General features: G+C 39.1%; 1 protein-coding gene across 3 annotated transcripts in view; it reads left to right on the top strand.

Moving 5' to 3' along the window:
- NPTN (neuroplastin) overlaps positions 1–20,476 on the top strand; it is a 50,961-nt gene extending 30,485 nt beyond the window's left edge. For all 3 annotated transcript variants that reach the window (XM_072982059.2, XM_072982058.2, XM_020803685.3), the window contains 5 exons: positions 2,302–2,435; positions 3,323–3,596; positions 14,012–14,033; positions 16,430–16,503; positions 19,426–20,476. In XM_072982059.2, the coding sequence (XP_072838160.1) occupies positions 2,302–2,435; positions 3,323–3,596; positions 14,012–14,033; positions 16,430–16,490 (491 nt within the window). In that variant the 3' untranslated portion in view covers positions 16,491–16,503; positions 19,426–20,476. The remainder of the gene's footprint in view (positions 1–2,301; positions 2,436–3,322; positions 3,597–14,011; positions 14,034–16,429; positions 16,504–19,425) is intronic.
- The last annotated feature ends 1,212 nt before the right edge of the window (positions 20,477–21,688 follow it).

Here is a 21,688-nt window from a genome sequence, read left to right as displayed (position 1 = left end):
CATTTTTGGAACAGCTGATTGGCGGTTTCAAAATGGCCACTGAGTGATTAAAATGGCTCCCCGCTGTGTTTAGGGACGGATTCCTTGCTATACAGGCAGTGAAAATGGCCGCCGTATGGAGGATCTTCACTGGACGGTGAGTTTTTACCCCATTGGAACGCATTGAATGGGTTTCAGTGCGTTTCAATGGGGTTTTTATTTTCGCTTTACGATGTTTTCGCTTAACGGTGATTTTCCTGGAACGGAATATCGTTAAGCGAGGCACCACTGTATAAACAAAATCAATTTCATATTTTTTTAAACAAGGGATATTATCATAACTAGCATACCAAAACCTGGAACTGACCTGAAGTTTGTTTACTCCTTATTTGACTGGGAGGTAGTAAAAATCTACTCTGCTCATTCCACCTAGCTTAGTATATCTAAGTCAGCTAAAGTTAAACAATAGCAAGCATCAGGAATTGGTATTTGAATAATCCTAGGTAGAAAAAAAAGGTAATAGAGAGATATTTGGTAAAACCAGAATAGAATACATAAATACTTGTTCTGTAAATCATTGAGCAAGCTATTCTTCTTTACATGCGTACAAGGACAAGGAGAATAGAATACAAATACTGCCAGGGTGTATACCTCCAGGCAAGAGAAATATATGGCTTTTTAAGGTTTTCTTCATATTTTACCTTTATATTCCCATACTGGATAATAATTGCGACTTTATAAGAAACCTATTTTCTTTTTCTGAAAATGCATGATGTCATTGACACAGGTAGATCTGAAGAACACAAAAATCATAGTAAATGAGACAAACTAACCCTGGGGAATCAGTGGTTCCTACTTTTTGGGTTGCACTGTGACTACATTCAAGTCATCCAAAGCCTCTGGTCTGTTTTTCAGAACTGGAATTGGACTTTGACTGGATTAACAGATCAGGATCCAGCAGTTGCCTAGCAGGACACGTGTGACATAATTAGCTGCCTAGAAAGCAAATGGCTTTTAGAGATGGTAACTGAAGCATACCCGCCATCTGCTTAAGTGTAGGTTCATCTCAGGTGGTTCATTGAGCTCATATAATCTTTCAAAGTATTACACTGGATGGGACTTGGAAGTGGCCAAGTGAATGACAGTGGCAGCACTTCGCTAAGAATGAGAATGCTAGTATGAGATTTTCAAGGGGTAATGGAATTCTCCTTAGGTGCACTGACTGTACACTGTCTCTCGTTCACATGTAGATGTCAGATCAAAATTGAAATGCCAACATTGTGTTTTAAAACACAACTTGAAGAACTAGTGTCATTCTCTTAAGGCGTAGTGTACACTTATAAAGCACATTAAACAAGTCTCTCAGTGAGTCACTTGTCATTTTATAAGTAACAGCAGTAACAAAACATGAATTTTGGGCTTCCATACTTGTGCTGACACTTTTCAAATAAATAAATGACTGCAGACTAGAATGCTGAGAGAGTCCAAAAGATAGTTGCATATCTCATTCCTGCTGAAATGGCTTTCGCATTAAGCTAGTTCCGGGTTTTTGTTTTGTTGTTGTTGTTTTTTCTTCAGTTTACTTCAAAAAATACTCTGAGTATAAATTCTCACAGAAATACAACCTGGATTTGTACAGGGAAAAGACAATACTAATGTATTTTCACTATTGGGTACATTTTACTTGTTTGACACTTTATTCTAAAGATGCAGAGGATGTCATGAATAATTTTCCTATATTACAAGAGTTGGGTTTATAAATGTTCTTCCTATCTTGAATGAGTGTCAGTTTTTTTTTAAACAGGACTGCTAACAGGTAGGGTGCTCTGAGGCATGTTTAAGTGATGAGCTATGAAAGGTAGATAGAGAAAAGTCTAGCGTAAGTTGAAGGATGATTCACAAAGGGAGAGACTTGTTTCCTGAACTGTCCATTGCTTGCCTGCCCAGATTGGCCAATCAGTCATTTACCCACTTGCATGACTTAAGCCTAAGAAAGAGGGAAACCACCTAAGCTTTTGCTTTACACACTTTGGGATTTTTTTAACCCAACTTTCCTTCAATAGAAAGTGTTTTGTAGATCCTACTGCCAGAGCAGAACATCTCTTCCTTTCTTGGAAAGCATAGTTTAGCCAGGAAGATTCTGATAAATTTAAACAAGAGCTTATGGGGAGGGAAGAGTTCAGGGCAATTTGCCTATTCGTTTTTATTCAGTGGGAGTTTTGTGACTTAAGTACCTGTACATAAATCTGAAAATCCTTCAGAGAGGATGGAATGGATTTTTCAAAACAACGTGATCTTTTCTTCTCTTTATGTGTGTGCTAGCTGCTCCTGACATTATTGGGCACAAGAGAAGCGAGAACAAGAATGAAGGGCAAGAAGCACAGTTGTATTGCAAATCTGTGGGCTACCCACATCCTGATTGGATGTGGTATAAGAAGGTCAATGGGGTTTCTATGGTGAGTATAAGGTGCAGCACGATGAGGTAAGCTGGAACCTCTGGCTGAAATATCTGCTCAAAGGTAAAAACACATAGCGTTGTTGAATAAGGAAGCGCGTTCAGTTATTTCTCTTCCCATGGGAAACAAATAGAGATTTGCATCAAGCAGAGGTTTTCCTTGCTCTGCTCCTTGTTCTCTTTTTAAAAAATGAAGATACAACGGAGACCAACTTTGCAGCTTTGCCACACACAAAGTACCTGCCTTGAATCAAATGTCGAATATGTTGCCCCTAAAATAGGCAGCCTTTCATAGGTGGTGTGGCTTATGATGGTTCATTATGACAACCAGACTCTTGGATACCTAGAAAGTGAAATGTTGTTCTAGGCCTTTCACAAGTGTGGTCTTCTGTTTTCTCCTTTGACTAGCTTAACTTTTCTTGGATACCTAGTGTGGTGTAATGGATAGAATAGTGGATTAGGACTCAGAAGGGCCTGGATTCAAATCCCTGCTCAGCCATGGAAACTCTCTGAAGGCGTGGAGTTGATAAAACCACTGCTTAAATATCTCACTTACCTGGAAAGCCCTCTTAGGGTCAATAGAAGTCGGTTCTGACTTGACAGCTGATAACAACAACAAAATCTTTCTTCACTTCCATGCCATCGATATATGGTTGTTCAGATTGGCAACCTCACATTTCACCACACATGGTTTCAAGTTATACATTCAATGGCAAAAGAGTGTCAGTAAGCAGAATTCTTACCTATATTTCTTCTTCCCAAGTCCATGCATGCTGTTGAGGCTACACAGTAGAGAATATCTTTTGTAGATCAGAAACAATTTGTCTCGTGTACAGTGTTTGCTTAAATTTCTTGTTTTCGCCTATGGTCATGTTTCCTTCATATCAGGCAATTGACAACTCTACTGGCCGCTTCTTCATCACCAATAAAGAGAACTATACTGAGCTGCTGATTGTGAACCTTCAGATCAATGAGGATCCTGGCACATATGAATGCAATGCAACCAGCCCAATTGGGAACACAGCAGAAGTTACCATCCTACGTGTCCGCAGCCACTTGGCTCCTTTGTGGCCCTTCCTGGGGATTCTGGCAGAGATAATTATTCTTGTTGTTATCATTGTGGTGTATGAGAAGAGGAAGCGGCCAGATGAGGTTCCTGACGGTAAGTATCTTCTAAATTGTTCTGTTTCCAGGGAGACCCAGGTTCTTCCTTTGCTTCAGGAGCATTTTTCAAAACATTAGAGATTTATAAATCAGTAGCTTAGTAATCTACAGTGTTTCAGTCTGAAAGATATATATATATATATTTCTTTTTCTAGGTAAAGTATGAGAAGTGTTATTTCAACTTTATAAAATATGGCTTGCAGAAGAAGGGATATGCTGGTTATCTCTGCATTTGCATTTGAGAAAATTATGTTACAGAAAGCAGAGCTTATATTGAAACATGTGGTCTTTACAAAACTGTCCCTTACATCAAGGGTAGAAGGAGACTGGTTTCGTATTATGTAGAATTATAGCATTGCCTTTGTGAAACCATCCTAAGGAGATCAAGTTCGCTTAAAAAGGTAGCATTGGAAAGTCAACTCTGCTCAAACGCAGCTGCCTCTGTTCGCTGTATGTTTTTCTGCCGTGCTGAATTCTTTTCACCTCTATTCCTTTCCCAATATTTACAACATAACTAAGAAGGTTTGTGTATCTCTTGACCAGAAATGCTTGTCAAGCAACTGTTTGCATGAGCAGTATAAGGGCTATTACCTAAACATACCTACAGTTCATTGTAGGGAGAATGCTGTCTTTCATGCTTGCATGTCCTTTAAGGAAATCACCTCAATTTGTAGTTGCAAACCATCCTTCTAAACAAGTCACAAGGCAGGAATTTAGACTAGAACCCCCAAGACTGGCAGCTTTTGTAGCCAGGGAATTCGTTTTGAAACCCTGTCAAATTGTTGGCTGTTTTGTATACGTATAAGAGCATGGAGGTTCTTATATATTATGACGGTGGTTGCCATATAAGGAGCTAATGTTGAGTGTTTCATGTTAACAATATAGTCCTTGTAAATGGCATCTGTAAGTATGCAGGGACCAATATTGCCTGCAATAGGTAACCATAGACCAATCTAGAGTAGTCTAATAAGAAAAAGTGACAACATAGATGGAGTCTTAGCAGCAGACAGTGTTTAGTGTTAAGATAATGTAATCAGTTCCATCCTACAGTCATTTTTTTGCACAGCTAACTTGACAAAATGTCAAGATGAATGTTATCTGCTGAAAGGGAAGCTTCTTGGGTAAGTTTTTTTTTAAAAAAATATTCAAGCAGAAATTCAAAAACAGAAATTTTCTTTCTTTCAACTACAAATTATTTGTAATATTTGATATGAAACATTCAAGTTGAGTGCTCTGAAGTTAGAAGAGAATATTACCAGAAATATAAAAGTAACTATTAAGAGACTCCTTCCATTTTTATTTTTACTTTTGCTCTTCTTCAAAATGCAAGTGGCTGTAGGTATGATGAGTATGAGAGTCTCTATGTATATTTAAACCCAATCCTTCAGAACAATTTTGAGATGACTGTTTGCTTATGGCTCTGCCTACTAACATGAGAAAATCTTCTCACAAGCCCTTTCCTTTCAGCCAAACCATAGGTGTCAGAAAAGTTTGTGTGCTTTACATATTACAGCATCCTCTGCTGATGGCTTCTCAATAAAGCCTTTATGTTAAGCTCTTCACTGCCTCATAGAGGTCTATGGCCGGACTAGTTGGCTGAAGCTTTCAGTTTGGCATGAAGAGAGTTGTGCATGGCCTTATTTAGAAGGTTCCAGTTACTGTTTGATTGGATTGAGCATTTGCCAGTGCTGTGCTTGGCTCATTTTAATGAACTCTTGAAAAGATGCATGTTCCAGGAATTAAGCGTGTGAAAATGATTGGATATTCCCTATTGTGTTCTCATGTGCTTGAGAACCCAGGAAACCAGGTAAGGAGGTTCTTACTGGATACTGGTGACATTCTGGTTCTTCTGGCCAGATTGCTCACAACTAGGATATTTGCTATATGGTTGCCTTATTCCTTTGCCATCAAAATTTATGCTTCCTTCTTAGTTTCATAAAATTTGTGAAACCTCTAAATGCATGTTCTGAAGATCTTCTACCATTGACCTCTGCCCTTTTAACAATGGGAATAAGTTTGATGTTACACATAGTCCAGGAATTGAGGGATGTTCCCTTTTTCTTTCTGGGTATGCATGTTTTGTGTTCAATGGTGAGTAGAGGACAAACCATCCAAATGTATTAAGAGAGAGGATACAGAGAAAATTAGGAAGAAGATAGCTTTGCTTAAGTGGATTTAGCAATCCCAACCATGATTAAGATCAAGAAATGCCAAATAAGAGCTTAGATATTGTTGGACTAACTCCCACCAGCCTTAGCTCACATGGCCAGTAGTAAGGAGAGAATTGTAATTCGGTATCTGGGCGCACTTTTCCCATCCCTAGCTCAGTTAAGAGCCTCATGGCACAGTAGTTAAACTGCAGTCCTGCAACCAAACCTCTGCTCACACGCTGGGTTCAGTCCTAGATGCCTGGCTCAAGGCTGACTCAGCCTTCCATCCTTCCAAGTTTGGTAAATTGAGTACCCATCTTGTGGGGAGGAGGCAGTGTGTAGCCTGCATAATTAAATTGTAAACTACCCAGAGAGTGCTTTAAGCACTATGGGCGGTATATAATCAGCACACTTTTTAAAAAATTGTACAACTATATTTAGGGGCAGTGTAATGATGTAGACACATATCTGATACATAAAGTGGTCTGTCCATCACAGTCCAGAATAGTGGTGTCCTGCTCTGTCATGGTGAACTTCTTCTGTCCCAGTGCTATTGAAACAGATTTCAAGATATTAACTCCCTATGACAATTAAAATGGATTAACTACAATTGTTCAATTTTAATTGATTTGCAGGTCACAATCTAATTGTGCCAGTTTCAGTAAAAAAAAATTTTTTACAGTTCAACCATTTTCTACGGATAGTGCTGTGAACAGTGTGATATACTGCCCCTTGCCCAGGGTGTATATTTGTATTTCCACTTGTATGGTTCATATAGACATAATCTCGTGTCAGAAAGCTCTTCAGTTTTACAGCTCAAGAATGGCTATACCCTGTGTTCATCACCAGAGGTCATAGGGAAGTAGGAACAGGGAACTGTTTCTGATACAGTAAAGCAAAAAGTAGATTATCCTATTAGGCCTATTCTCATGTTGCTGATATCCTTGTACATAAATATGGATCTGTGCATGCACATCTATATTTGCATGTGGAAATTGCTCCTCAGTGTTGCTGACCTGAACATTTCTGGTGAAGTCTTCTCCACCTCTCTCTTCCCAAGATGATATCCCTTATTGGTACTGTACTTTTATTTCAATTGTAGAATCTCATTCTGAAAAGTAAATTACATCATTGGGAGAGTCTAATGAGACTTTAGAGATATAATTGAACTGACATTGATATGAACATTAAGCATATAGTATTGCATTTTAAAAACTATTTCAGGATGTGCTGCATTTATATTTTTCTAACAGTTCGATAGCTGGCATTGATCTATTGTATCGCTTACAGTTAGATCACATAGTATATTTGAAGAACTAAGGTATTGTGGGCTCTCGAGACTTAAATCAGTGATTATTCGCTCTTGGCTTTTCCCCTACCATGCAATTATTTTCCATCCTTACCCCGCTGAATTGTGCTGTCATCTGTGTCCTTGTTGACTTTGCCTTCCAATGACTGAATCAAAAGGAGCATTTATTAAGGTGAATTTCTGAGCAGAGCGCTCCTCATGAGCATTTGGGGAGGAGAAAAGGGAAAGGGAAATGTGTATTATTTTCTGATGTAGATGCCCCCTTCAAAGTTGGTCAAAGTTGGTTATTTGCAGTGAGCAATCTTTGCTCGTTGATATCACATGCACAGAATAATAGATGCGGAATTAGGAAAAATAACTGATTGGTTGTGTGTGTGTTACCTTGGCTCATGTTGTCTGTAGCCCATTCCAGCTTTCCAGATTCATCTTAGTGCAATGAGGAGTGACAAAGTCAAAGTATTGAAAAGGCAACTTCTCTTTACTTTTTAAAATATCTATTATTGTATTATGGAACAAGCTTGCTACATACTATAGATGGAAAATGGTCTTCATCACATCAACTTGTACTATGTTAAAATGTTTTTGTAAATTAGGCCAGTGTAAGTAGAATATTTTCACCCTTCTAGTGATATGTAGGTGGAATGATTGGACTGATCTAATTTCAAATGAAAAGTACCGTCACATATGCATTCTCAGTGCAATTTAAGTTCTTGAGGTTTAGGTGAATACATTGACATTCTGATGGCCCAGATTTCCATCTGGGTCTGTTTCTTGTGCAGAAGATGAAGTGTTCCCTGTAGTAAAAGTGTATTATGGTTCTACCTAAACCAGTGACAGTAGAGGAGTGCCCGGTTAACTAGAAAAAATTAATATGCTTAGATCCTTGTGTATATTTTTACCTGTGAAAGTGCTATCCCAGTGCCTTCCATAAATGTTGTTTTAGAAGAGGTAGCAGTGTTGGTCTGTGCTAGCACGTCTGGTAAAAACAAAACAAAAATAATTTTAAAAGGAAGACAAGTGTTGTGGCACCTTATAGACTAATGGCTGTACTTTAATGTGAGCTTTTGTGGAAACTCACATTAAAACATAGCAGTTTCTCATTAAGGTGCCACAATGTTTTTATCCACTTAATTTTTTACTTTTTGTTTTGTTTTTGCCTGAAGAAATGAAGTACTTTAGATATATATGATGATGTTTGAAGTCTTTTCTAGTGAGCTAAATTAATGCAGTGACGTATCCATCCTCATCCTCATCCTTCTATTCATGCAAGTTCTATCCATGGTGCCTAAGTAGATTTATCAGTGAGGTGGTGTGGGCAGGATGGAGAGAGAATTTTTCTGTCTGTGGGGAGTACAACCAGACTTTCTTCACATCTGTGCTGGCTACCTGCATCTTGGGCATAAAAAGGCTGCAGTCTTTTGTGCCCAGCTGTTTGCTTTTTCAAAAGGCAGTAAAGGCAATGTTTTCTAATGTACAAAAAGACGTTGGTCGTTCAGTGATGCCAAGTGACAGAAGCAGCCAGCTGCCTCTCTCATAATATGACCCACCTCTGCTTCTTGCATAACAATAATGAGAACCTTTGGCCCTCTAGATGTTTTGGACTGCAATCCACTAAATCTCTCACTGTTGGCTGTGCTGCCGAGGTTTTCGAAGAGTCCACATATCTGGAGGAGAAAGCTTCTCTATCCTTGCTGTCTTTATACATATCATTTGTCTTGTGAATGTGCTGCATTCTGCAAAAGTTACAAATGATTTGCAAAACTGGCCTTAAGGAGTGCCAGTGTGTGCATTTACATTGTCTGTATGTAGCTTGTATTACTTGAATGAGATGTATAGCATTTTTGCCATATTCCCCTCCCTCTGCCTTCCCAGAGCGCAAGAATAATCACTTGGTCTTAGTGAGCTATATAATAGGCCAAGATGGTTGTTTCAACAAAAAAGACTAGTAAGTTGATAAGCAGACAGTAAAAACTCCTTGACTACATTTCTTTCAGAGAATATTGCAAATAAGTTGTTTCTGCTTGGAATACTGCTTTATGCACTAAGTTTTAGTTCAACCTATGGTAACATTTTGTCTTATTACTTCTTAATTTGTGAGCTTGATAGGGAATTTTTTTTAAAATCCTGTTTGCATTTGTACACCAGCTGAGCGATAGTTTCATTTCATTTATCTGCATTCTAATATCATTTTCTTGGCTTGATTGTATGAATAATAATATGAAGAAACCGTTTAAATTTCACTTTCTCTTTGTGTTCTTTCTGTCATCTGGCACATTTAATTTCCCTGGCAAAGAGTAGGCATACTTTGTGGCTTAACTTCTGAATGAAGAATTTGTTGCTCGTGACTGAAGGCTATGTAAAGAGTTCAGAAAGAAAGAACATGACTTGATCAGCCTTCTTGTCCTTTAGCCCAAAGATGGGTTTTTGTAGATAGTGCTTCAGTTCCATTTGGACTCACTTTGCCAGATGATGTGTTGTCTTTGAGATTGGTTCCTCCATTCCTTTTCAGATGGGTTGCATTAGTTGATAGCTGGAAATTTTCAGTAGAAGACAATTTATTTATCCAAGAGTGTTTCATTTCTGTTGATCAAACTTGGCTGCTATAAGTGCAGCCATAAAATCTTTGCCAAATGCCCTCAAAATGCTATGTCTCAAAGTTTTTGTTGCCAGCTGTGAAGTCTGATGATTCACAGAGGAAAAGGATTGCTGGTTTTCAGGTATCATTTCTTGACAAGTTTACTTCTCTGTTGCTACTACTGAGAGATGTGTTCTTCAGATCAAATGGGAAAACTAAGTTGGAAGATTTTCTAGCACTCCTTTTACAAAGTATGTCTGAATGCTAATCTGGGCCAAGGCATGTAGCCTTCTAGAAGAGAATTCAGACAAATTCTATATTTCAGTTCTTTTCCTTCTGTTGAAACAATTGTTTATAGTATTGCACAAATTTGGAGAGTAGCTAAAGTAGGACCCTTGGCCCTAGAGATATGGTGATTTGTGAATTTGGTCTTCCATGATTTCTTACTACACAGAAATCTGACATGGAAGCAATACATTCCCATAACCATTGCATGCTACAATGTACAGGTAACGTATGTGTTATTTTTTTTTTAATGCCAGACGGACCTTTTTGAAGTAATTAAAATTTTATGTGAGTTTGAATATAGTACACCACATGTCTTTCAGTCACTTTGCATGCCAGAATTTTGTGATGTGGGAAATGGCTCCAAAAACACAGTTTGGCTTTGTTTGCCAACATGTTTTGAGCCATTGAAGTCTTCAGAAAAATTTTAGTTTGGCTAATGAAAGCAACCATGTCAAATTTATACTACATGGCTTCCAGGAGACTTCCTCGCATCTGCCACTTTCTTTTCTGCCTTTTGTTCAAATGTTTGCATTTTTTTAATATACCTGAATTTGCCTAGTATAGCACCCCTCCCCATAGGCATTTCATGTAAATTTAAGACAGGAAAAAAAATTTTTTTTGGTGGCTTATAGATGGAGTGAAATGAAAATCCACCTCCCAAAAACCTTGTGGAATAAATCAGGGAAGACAGATAGTCCAGTGGCTCTTAACCTTCGGCCCTTCTGATGTACTGGACTACAATTTCACAAATCCCTGTCCACTTGTCATTCTGGTTTGGGTGTCCTAAGAGTTGAAGTCCAGAATGTGTAGTAGGCTTCGCAAGACAAAATTTTTGCAATACGAAACGACTTGCAGAACGAATTATTTTTGTCTTGCGAGGCATCACTGTAATTTCAAAGGCTGAATAGGCCAGTGAAAGAAGAGCTATTGGTTAAACATAGAAGCCAGGTAGACATCAAAAAGAAAATATCTCATAGTTAAAAGCAAAATTCCTTTGGTCACTAGTGACTTTAGATATATATCTCTCTCTAATACTGTGCTGTAGTGCTATACTGCTCCATGGAACCATAAGGAAATTCAGTACTTGGTGCAAATTCTCACATTGCGTTTTCTACAAGCATCCTGTGCAGAGAGCAGCAAACAAAATACACTTCATTTCATTCATTAGTTCTTTCATTTTATTTTTTGATCCTGCTTTCTTAACTAAAAATCCCAAATTAAATGCTAAATGCTGAATTTATGGTTTTTATAGAGAGAGTGCAGGATGTGTTTTGTTGATTTCTATAGGTTATGGGCTTGTAAAATCTGCATGTTCTCTTTTTAAAAACATTTAGAAGTGACAAATCAGATGTCACTGTGGCCTTCCTTGGGAGGATTTTTAGTGGCATGGTTTCTTGCATCCATGTGCCCACTAGATAGAAGTGCTTTTTGATGATGTTTTCATATTCTTGCACCGTTATACAAATTTGCAAAATGAGAAGTGAGGATTGTCCTCAGGTAGGTGGGCTGCGATGCCCATTCCATTGCTAAACTGCAAAATACAAATATTAATTTTGGCTTAAGAACTCCTGAGCCTAAACTATACCTTTTCAGATGCACATACTTTCCCATGCCCACAGTGGTCCATATAGCAGAACTATCTCAGTTGGTAAAGTTGCCAGAATGCTCCCAGCAGAACAGTACATTGCCACAGAATAAGAACCATGGAACAATACTCTGAAAAGGGACTCAGGCCGCTTCTCTGGACCCCTCCACCCTTCAGAATGGAATGCAGAGGCTTCTCTTGTGTGGCCACCACCTCCAGTGCTAGTGAATCAGAGAATTACTAGATCATGCTGTTTGAGTTGTATTGTTATTTGTCAGTTACTATGACTTCTTTTTTTCCCCCTTCAATTGCATCATTCCTTTTAAAAATGGTGGTAAGTGAGAGATCTGCATGCTTTGGAGTTTGTTTAATCTCCGCTTCAGTCTATACAATGCACAGTTCATAATGTTAACACTTTCCTTAGTTTTCCTCATTCACGTTCACAACTAATTTGGGTTTAAGTTTGCTGTTGAATCCTTGTTTTCTAATTTGTACCATTTTCTGTAGTTTTCTTGTACCTCCCTTTTATCAGTCAACTTCTCTAGGATTTTGGTCCTTCTGTTTGTCTGCATTTTGTACCCTGCTGGAACTGATTTTGTAATGAGTAAGCAACTTGACCCACAAGCTAGTGACATACAATGGCTTTCTCTAACAGCCACATTTTTGGGGTGGGCATAGAAAGAAGGTGATGGCGGCCTCACCTATCCAAGATTTCATTGCACATGAACAGTAGAGACCGAGCTCTGGCATGTAGTTCACCTATGCTAGAATGCCTCTTTGGCTTTCATTTGTCAAATGGAGAACTTTCAGAAGAGGGATTCAGTAAAACCTTCCTTTGTAAGCTCAGTCTTGCACCACCTGAGGTGCTCAGAGGCTTGACTTATGGAGGATTTTGTGTCGTATAAGGTAGAGTTGCAAAATCCTAATGAGAAAGACAAGGGCCTGCATCCTTTTTGGAACTGGTTAACCAAACAATCCCATTTTATGTAGTCTGTGGTGTTTGAAGCAAGGCTTAAAGGAGAATGATTGCTTTAATATGGCACTACTAACCCTGCTAATCTCTAGGGAAAAAAAGAAACAAAACTAAGAACTCTCACCGATGTCTCTCATATTCCAGTCAAAGGCTCCCAAATGTACTCGTTTATATAATGTAGAGTCTCTAACATAGTCTGCCTCTGAGATTTTATGGGAAGTGAAAGATGTTTGTTTGAGGGGAGACTTAGTTTTGCTGTAATGTGCTTTATGTTTCAGTACCTGATGTGTCTCTGTATATCTCCACTGTATATACAGCACATTGATATGTCTGGTTGTCTTTACTAGTCGTAGTTCTCTCTGTACCTTGTTCTGATAGTTTGCTGTTAGTAACAGACTTCTGTGGACACTGGTGTGTCGCTAGTGTGTTATTTTGGCTGTAAAGCTGTTGGTTTGTGGTTAGCTCTTTTTCTTTTGAACGTTTTGTTCATTTTTTATTTTTATTTTATTTTTTGTTCTGGTAACTGTGCTGGCAGTGGCTTTACCTATCCGTTACCTCAAAGGTACAGGTGGAGTAATGTGCAGCCTTGGTCGACATTACTCCTGGTGTGTGCTCATGCGGTTGCCTTACACTGTTAAGACTGTAGTTTCCATAACTGCTTTGTGTGCCCTAAGACCTCTTGTGGAATCCTGCTGAGTTTAAAAAATACATATAGTTTTTTAAGTTTGGAAAAATGATGATGAAACACAGAAAGGGTTGTCAGTGGTACAATTTCTACAGCACAAGTTTGTAGATTGGGTTTTTCATTGCTTGAAAGGTACCTCTTTTTATGTGTAATGTATCGCAGCAATTTAAAGCATAAATGAAATGTCCAGTAGATTCTAAAGAAGCCTGTATGAAAAGCCACATGTTAACTAATTACTTTTCCATTTTCAAAAAATGAAAAAAGGGACAACTTTCTGGCTCTCCCACTTAGCATCAATCAAAATTGCCTCTTCCACTTCCTGAACATAATTTTTTTCGAGACATCAAGGAAAAAAGTGTATGAAACATGGTTTAAGAGAGATGGTGGTATACTTGTGAAATCTTATACCAGTGTTTTGTCCGTTGAGAGTTGAGAGGAGGAGACTAAAACTCATTAATTTTAGAAACAAACAGCAGGATTTTACAACTGAAATGTTGGTTTGTCTTCTCATCTATCTTGTAAGATTGAACCACTGGAACTTGGGGACAAGATGAGTATGACCGCATCGCAACAATCTGTCCACTACAGTTGCAGTTTTTCATTATAAGCATTCAAAGTGTTAACTGAAACCATTTTGAATAACATACCTTGTCATCTAAACTCAAATCTAGACAAAAGTCAAATAACTTCATGAATCTTTGCAATACCAAATGGAATGGCCTTTAAATAAATGCTGTACATAGATGATACTGTGTGCTGTCCACTGATACAAAAGTATGGAACTTAAAATAATTTCTCTCTCTCTCTCTTTCTCTTCTTCACTGGGTCACAATGAATACCTTCTGCAGATGATGAACCAGCTGGACCAATGTAAGTAATTTGTAACTGATGTGGTTTTTGTCTCTCGAATCTGGTATAAAGATTCTCTAGCTATTTCATATTTCAGGGAGCCGGTGGCATTATAACTTCTTTATCATGGAGTCCTTCTACATTGAAAGGATTCTGGCATAGAGTACAGTATGGGTTGCCTTTGAGGGCAGCCTGGGGAGTTTCAATTAGCATTAAATACAGCTGCTAGAACGCTGCATGGCATAGTTTGTTTTGGTGATATTTATGCCACAACCATTTATGGAAGTTGTTGACTACATTCCTGTTCTCTTTCCAACCCCAGTTCAAAATGGGACAGTGCTTACTGTCTTAATCAGCTCGCAGTCCAGGCGTTTGAATAAGGTTCAGTTCCTTTTTTATCTTTTCCAAGAGGTTTTGCTTTTGCTCCCCCCCCAGGCAGAAATGAAGTAGAGGCCAGCATGGGATGTTCTGTTTGTAGCCCATACACAAAGAAGTCCAACATTATTATTCAAGCAATAGGGAGAACTTTGGCTCACTTCTTTATTTGTTAACCTTTTACTAAGATGTTTTTAAACTAGTTGTATCTGCTGCTCTTCTTTTGTTTTATTGTATTGTGTCAGTCCATAGAAGAGCCATAATGTATAAACCACATTGCATTTAGACCAAGAACTATACCTATTTTAATGCTTGAATGTGTTTAATTTGTCTTGTTGGCTCTGTAGCCAGCCTTGAGATCCTGTGATATAGGGTGGGGTATCATTTTTTTAAATAAGAGAATAAAAATAATTATATATTTTGAGTTTGCATTTACTTCACGCGGAACACTGAATATTTCTTTGGGGCCTCACCCACACTGCACTTTGTGAAGTGAGCAAAAGAAGGCTAGTAATAGGAAGCAAACTGTCCTTCATCAATATTGCTTTGCTGCTATGCAGGAGCCCTTTATAGGCCTTCATGGAAGCCCAGAAGTTTCAAAACAGTATTGAAAAAATTGTTGTTGTTTTTGTTTATTTGTTCATTTATTTATTTATTCAATTTATATACAGTAGTGCTTTGACTTATGGCCATAATCTGTTCCAGAAGATGGGTGTAACTCAAAATTGTTGTAAGTTGAAGCATCGTTTCCCATAGTAATGCATTGGAACACGATTAATCCATTCCAGACAAAAAATAATAATCACCAAAAAAACACCCCCACTCCAAGCCCCATCGGAACACGATGGGGCTGAAAAATAATCAAAAAAAAAAAAAAAACCACACAACCAGCCCCATCGGAATGCAATGAGGCTGAGGAAAACAAGAAAAAAAACCCACCCCCCCACACACACATAGCCAGTCCCATTGGAATGCGATGGGGCTGGGGAAAAACACACAAAAACCCAGAAACATAACCCCCAAAAAAACCCAAACCCACCCTGCAAAACCCTGTAAATGTACTCACCCAGAAGCAGAAAGCAGGACCAGGCAGTCTGAAGCCTCTCTGCAAACATGTGCACGCTAAACGTTGGGGTGAAAGAGCTACAAAGAAGCTCTTTGTCCACCAACAGTTAGTCCTGTAATTTGAATTCCCAGCCTTTTTTCCCTGCCTCTTGTGTTTGTAACTCGAAGCTCTGGCTGTAAGTGGAAGCAAAATTTTGCAGCTTGAGCTGGTCGCAACTCAAAATGGTCGTATGTCGGGACGTTCGTAAGTCAAGGCACCACTGTACCAACTGTCTAGCTAAAGGCCATTCTGGGCAGTTTACAACATGTTAGGCATAGTATCGTGCAAACTCTCTATGTTTTGACTCTTAGTGCATCTAGCCCAGTATTATCAGATTTGCCTGGCATCAAAGATTCAGACAAGATTCTTTCCTAACTTGACAGTGGTGCATTTGGGTGGGATGGTAGAGATATGAAAATGTTGGCATTTAGAGGGTTGGCTGATACTGCCAGGATTTCAAATTCCATGAAAAGATGGGGTTGCTCCTGGTTAGTGAAATTCTGGCTGTACTCAAGACTTAAGCTTCACCCTGTTGATTCTTTCTCTTGTCTGTTATTCAGCCAGGGTACGACTGTAAGATAATCTGGGACTGTCCTTGTAGAAGGTTCAAAAACACTTTGCATCCAAAAGGCTTTGGAATTCTTATGTAAAACGTGCTTCAACTTTTCTTTCCTTTGTTTGTATCAGACTGTTGTGTAATTTAAAATTATGGACTTTTATGAAATATATGCAGTACAATGCTTCCGGAAGTGAATGATTGGCCAGCTGCATGCCTTTGCCCAGGGGATGCCTGAGTTTACTCACAATGCTTTTCCACTCTTCAGGGAGGCTTCTTCTTTTTAATGGTTCTCATCTTCTTGTTTTTTGGGGTTTTTTTAAGAATCAGATACTGATTTTCTTCTTCTGACCTTAAATCTGATGTCTTTTCCCCCACCAGGAAAACGAATTCCACAAACAACCACAAAGACAAAAATCTACGCCAGAGAAACACAAATTGAAAGTATTGCTTATGTAAGTCTGTCTAAAATGTGATAGTTTTGTAAACTACCATTTTTTGTTTGTTTTTTAAAGCCAGAATAAAGGAACTAAGGGCTGACTTAACTGGAAAGAAGCAACCTGATCTGTCATGGCATTGGGCTTGGGCCTGGCTTTTGAAATGGGTATGGGCAGGATTAAATGAGTAGGATATCTCAGAATGGTTAAAAAATTTTGGAAGATGCAGAATCTGTATTTTAAGAGCCACTTTCTAGATGGGGCTGTATTTCCTTTGAAAAGACTGGGTGTGTAGAGTCCTAGCCCTAGAATTAGTCCTGTAAACTGAGGTGGTGGCTGTGTCCAGGAATGTATTTCAACAGCCTTGACTGGGAGAGAGAGAGCAGATCAGTTGTGCATCTTCTGGGCACATCCATATTGGATTTCTACAGTGTTCCCTCACATCTTCTGGAGTGCTGCACCAGGACCAAGCCATGGAGACAGATCTCCCACGCCCCCCCCCCCGCATGTACTACACACACACACACACATACACACACTTGCACACACAGGTGTCCCCGCCCACCCACACATGGTCCCCACCCACCCCCAACCAGGCCGTAGTTCAGAAAAGGTTGGGGACCATTGCCTTAGAGGGAACATTGGATTACTATCATGTGACCTACTGTAGTGTGCTTTGAAAAAGCAACTGAAAACTTCACAATACAGTGACTATATTGGGGTCTAAAGCCTGTTTTTGTTCTCTCTGCACTGGATACCTGCCGTATTTTTCGCTCCATAAGACGCACCTCTCCATAAGACGCACCAAATTTTTAGGAGAAGAAAACAGGAAAAAATAATCTGTTTTCTTCTCCTAAAAAATTGTGGAGAGGTCCGTCTTATGGAACACACCCTAGGACCCTTTGGAGGCTCACCCAGGCCCCCCCCCCAAGGGGCCAGAGGGGTCGGAATCACCACCTTCAGGGACTCGCTTCCCAAGCCTCAAGAGTCCCTGAAGGTGGTGATTTCACCCCCTCTGGCCCCCGGGGGGGGCAGGGTGAACCTCCAAAGAGTCCTGGAACACACACTACAACCCTTTGGAGGCTCACCTTGCCCCCCCTCACGGGGCCAGCGGGGGCAAAATTGCCAGCTTCCAGGACCCTTTTGAGGCTTCCCTTCCCTGGAAGGCAGACACGGACCCTTGGGAGGCTCCCCCCACGGGGCCAGTGGGGGCGAAATCACCAGCTTCACTCCATAAGACGCACAGACTTTCCCACCCACTTTTTGGAGTGGAAAAAGTACGTCTTATAGAGCGAAAAATACGGTATTTGTTTTCAAGTGCAAGTCAAATTGTGGCATCTTATCTATGAAATGGATGTCCTCTTTTTGATTACAGTAGGATCCCCATATTGACAGATCAGTATCTATGGTTTCACATATCACCCAGTATGAAAATATTAAGAATATTAAAAGAAAAAGCCCAGAAATATGCGTTCCCACAATATAATTACCAGAAATGGCCACTAGAGGGAATCAGAGACTGATTTATATAGGGTTCACTATTATCCACGGTATTCGGCATCTGCGGGGGCTTTGGGCCCAATCTCCCGTGGATACTATGGTCCTACTGTAGTTGCATTTATATCCCACATTTACTGTGGTGAATTTAAGATATCATACATGGCATTCTTCCTCTTTATTTTTTCTCATGGGCTCATGAGATGATCTGACCAAGAAATACTGCATGTGTGAAAGTTACTTATGGCTCAGGTGGGATCAAAATCTGGATGTCCCACTCATGTCTGTCACTTTTTAACCACTATACCGCTTGGCTCTCTGCTTTCATAGTGCCAGATTATAAACTATCTAGTAAGGTGTAGTTAGGTCTTTCTCTTAAGCTGCAGGTATGCTAAGACATTGTGATTCCTCAGATTTAGTGGCTTTTATCTTAATGTTTTCCATTTTGTTTTAGCCTGCTTTTATGACAGGTTTAGTAATTTTTGGATTATTTTGCAAAGTTTTCAGTTGAAACCTGGGTTCAAATCCACATTCAGTTGTACAGCTCACTGGGCCACTCACACACTCTTAATCAGGGGTTGTTGTCAGGATAAAAAGAAGGGAGAAATCTATGTTTGCTACCTTTTCGCTGGAGAAAATAAAATGCAATCAATCAATCAATAAATAAATTTTAAATTGTATTTATTGTTCATAGCTCTTGGTAATTCTGTAAACCACATAACAGATATTTAGAATTATAAAGGTAAAGGTTCCCCTTGACAATTTTAGTCCAGTCGTGTTCGACTCTAGGGGGCGGTGCTCATCCCCGTTTCCAAGCCATAGAGCCAGCGTTTTGTCCGAAGACAATCTTCCGTGGTCACATGGCCAGTGTGACTTAGACACGGAACGCTGTTACCTTCCCACCGAAGTGGTCCCTATTTATCTACTCGCATTTGCATACTTTCGAACCGCTAGGTTGGCGGGAGCTGGGACGAGCGACGGGAGCTCACTCCATCGCGTGGATTCGATCTTACGACTGCTTGGTCTTCTGGCCCTGCAGCACAGGCTTCTGCGGTTTAGCCCACAGCGCCACCACGTCCCTATTTAGAATTATAGCATTTATAAATTGTTATAGCTGTCTTGACAGTAAACATTGATAAAAGCCTCAACAAATGTTTGGACTGAAGACAGGCTTCAGAAAATATTTCTGCATTCAGTGTTCTTCCTAACTCTTTCCTAGTTGATAGAGAGATGAGAAAATAAGTTGCATAAGAAGATGTAAATGCAACTTGATTTGGGGTTTTTGCCAGTGTCATCCTGTATCTGTTGTATGAAAGTAGGAATCCTCTTGGCCTAGTGGGATTTAACCCTATATAAGTGTGTGTAGTATTGCAACCTCATTCAATGTTAATAGGACATGTTATGTGTAGGGTATAATTAACTGCTAACTGTTCTCATTTTCAGAGCTTTAAGTTTGAGAGACTGATGGAAATATCACCTGCTAAACTGAATAATTGGAATGGTTGGTTTTCAAACTCCAGTCCTATCTCTTATCTCTGATGTTTTTTCTTTAAAGTGAGCAACAATGACTGTCTAAAGCATGCCTTATTTAATCTCTCCTTGTAAGAATGACCTAGCTGATACATTTAATAATGCTTCAGTATAAAGGGTGTAAACTATTTTGGGCTTGATGTGCTGTGAATGTTGCTTTTTTCCCCCTTCAAGAATATTAAGTATTACAAGTAAAAAATCCAATCTTGCATGCAGCATTTTTTACTTAATGTAGCTGTTAAAATTAGCAAAGCTCTAAGATGCACTGCTGCCATCTAGTGATAACTTTTGTAAAGTACAGCAGAACCTAAAATATATACAGTTATATATTTATATTTTGGGGGAGGGGAACCAAACTACATTAAATGTTTTGATTTTTCAGCTGCTAAATTCATTCCTTGTATTGTATGTCTGAGAGCTGAGAGAATTATTTCCAGTAGGTAAGAGATATAATATAAATTGAACTTTATCCTAAGGGCTTAATCTATATAGAAAGACTTAGATGTATTATAATCAAGGATTGCAAGAGCTGGAATAGTTCTATAGAAGGTGATGAAGGAGGTGATAAAGTAAGACACTTCAGTTTATAAATATTATTATGATTGCTTTTTAAGTGACTTTTTTGTTAAATCATGTAAATTTCTCATCTTTTTGCACTGATGTGTTCACGTTCTTGTACATTCAATTCAGGCAGAATTTTATAAATTTGTTTTTCTTTTGTTTTAATGATGTTGATATGTTACGGCATGGTGATATTCTATGCAACTGGTTTGTTTCAATTAGACATTCATTTTTCATGTTGATTTAAAGACTGATTGTAGAATCACAGACCTAGCAGGAATCTTAGACTGTGGCAATACCTGTAGATGCATGATTTTGTGGTGTGTGTGCTTGTCGAAGTGCAATGTGTATTAAAAAAAAGTGAATTCACCTGTTTTTGAAAATAAAATACTGGTAAAAGGTTTGGCTTTGCTTCTTAGTTTTCCCCTCCAACTTGAATGTTGAGAAGACGTTTAACTATGAATACATAAAAGTGCCCTAGACCAAGTCTTTAGTAGGGCTTCTAAAGCAGGACTGTATGTTCAGGATGCAAGAATAGTCTCAGATTTTCACATTAAAGAAATGTGTAACTACTGAGATATGTACTGTGCCAAGACAATACTGAAAACACCAGAACTTTTTTTTGTCAGTAACAGCATTTGCTAAATAGATTGTGCTTTTTGTGCAAAAGAACCCCCCCAAACCCTGTACTTTCTGTGTATGAATACATACGTATTTCTATGCAGAATAAAAGGTTTTATGCAGAAAATAGAGAATTTTTGCACAAATACCACTTGTGTGATCCTCCCCCACAAAGAAATGTAAAACATGTGCTAGAACTCTTTCTGTCTCATCCACTGGGCAGAAAACCTCTGAAATTGTTTGTTCATCCTTGGAAATAGGTGAAAATCATTTACATCCCCACCACGTCTTGCTAGGTTGAGGAGTTTGTGGACCTTTGGATATGTTGGACTGCTCTCCCCCCCCCCTCAATCCTACTTCATTATTGGCTACACCGGCTGGGGCTGATGAGAGTTGCACTCAGCAACTTCTAGAATGATCACATATCCACACCTCGCTTTGCTCTGACTGCAGGTCTCTAGAATGTCAAGAGGGTGACCCTTCCCTATATCTCTATTGGAGATCCTGTAAGTTAGATCTAGGCACTTCTCACACACACACACTAAAATGTTGCTCTCCTACAACTTGCATCGCCCTGCCCAGAAGAGCCAGTTGTGAGGGATTGTGAGAATTGTAGTCCAGCAATATTTGGAGAGCCTGCCTTGCTTTAAGGGGCAATTTCAGGGATTGAATTTGGGACCTTCTGTCTCCGACAGTATCCTGTGCTCACCCCTTACCCCCAGTGTTATTTCTCAGTTGCTTCCCTGTGTTTTTTGCAAATGCTAGGTAGCTCCCTGCTTGCAAGTCTGTCTCCTGATAAATCATTAAAATGCAAGAGGCAGCTCAGGGTACATGCCATAGAAGCTTACCAGATGGTGTCATTTCACAAAAGGCACAACTTTTTGAAGGTCTAAATTTGCTTTTTAAGTGGGCTTAAGATTCTTTCCCTTCAATGTTTTCTCTTCATGAAATAAATTGTACAAATAGTGATATATTTAAGCACTCTTGGTCTTGA

Source organism: Pogona vitticeps, chromosome 12 (genome assembly GCF_051106095.1).
Source record: "Pogona vitticeps strain Pit_001003342236 chromosome 12, PviZW2.1, whole genome shotgun sequence".
NCBI classification, from domain to species: domain Eukaryota; kingdom Metazoa; phylum Chordata; class Lepidosauria; order Squamata; family Agamidae; genus Pogona; species Pogona vitticeps.
This window is presented reverse-complemented; position numbering and strand designations above follow the sequence as displayed.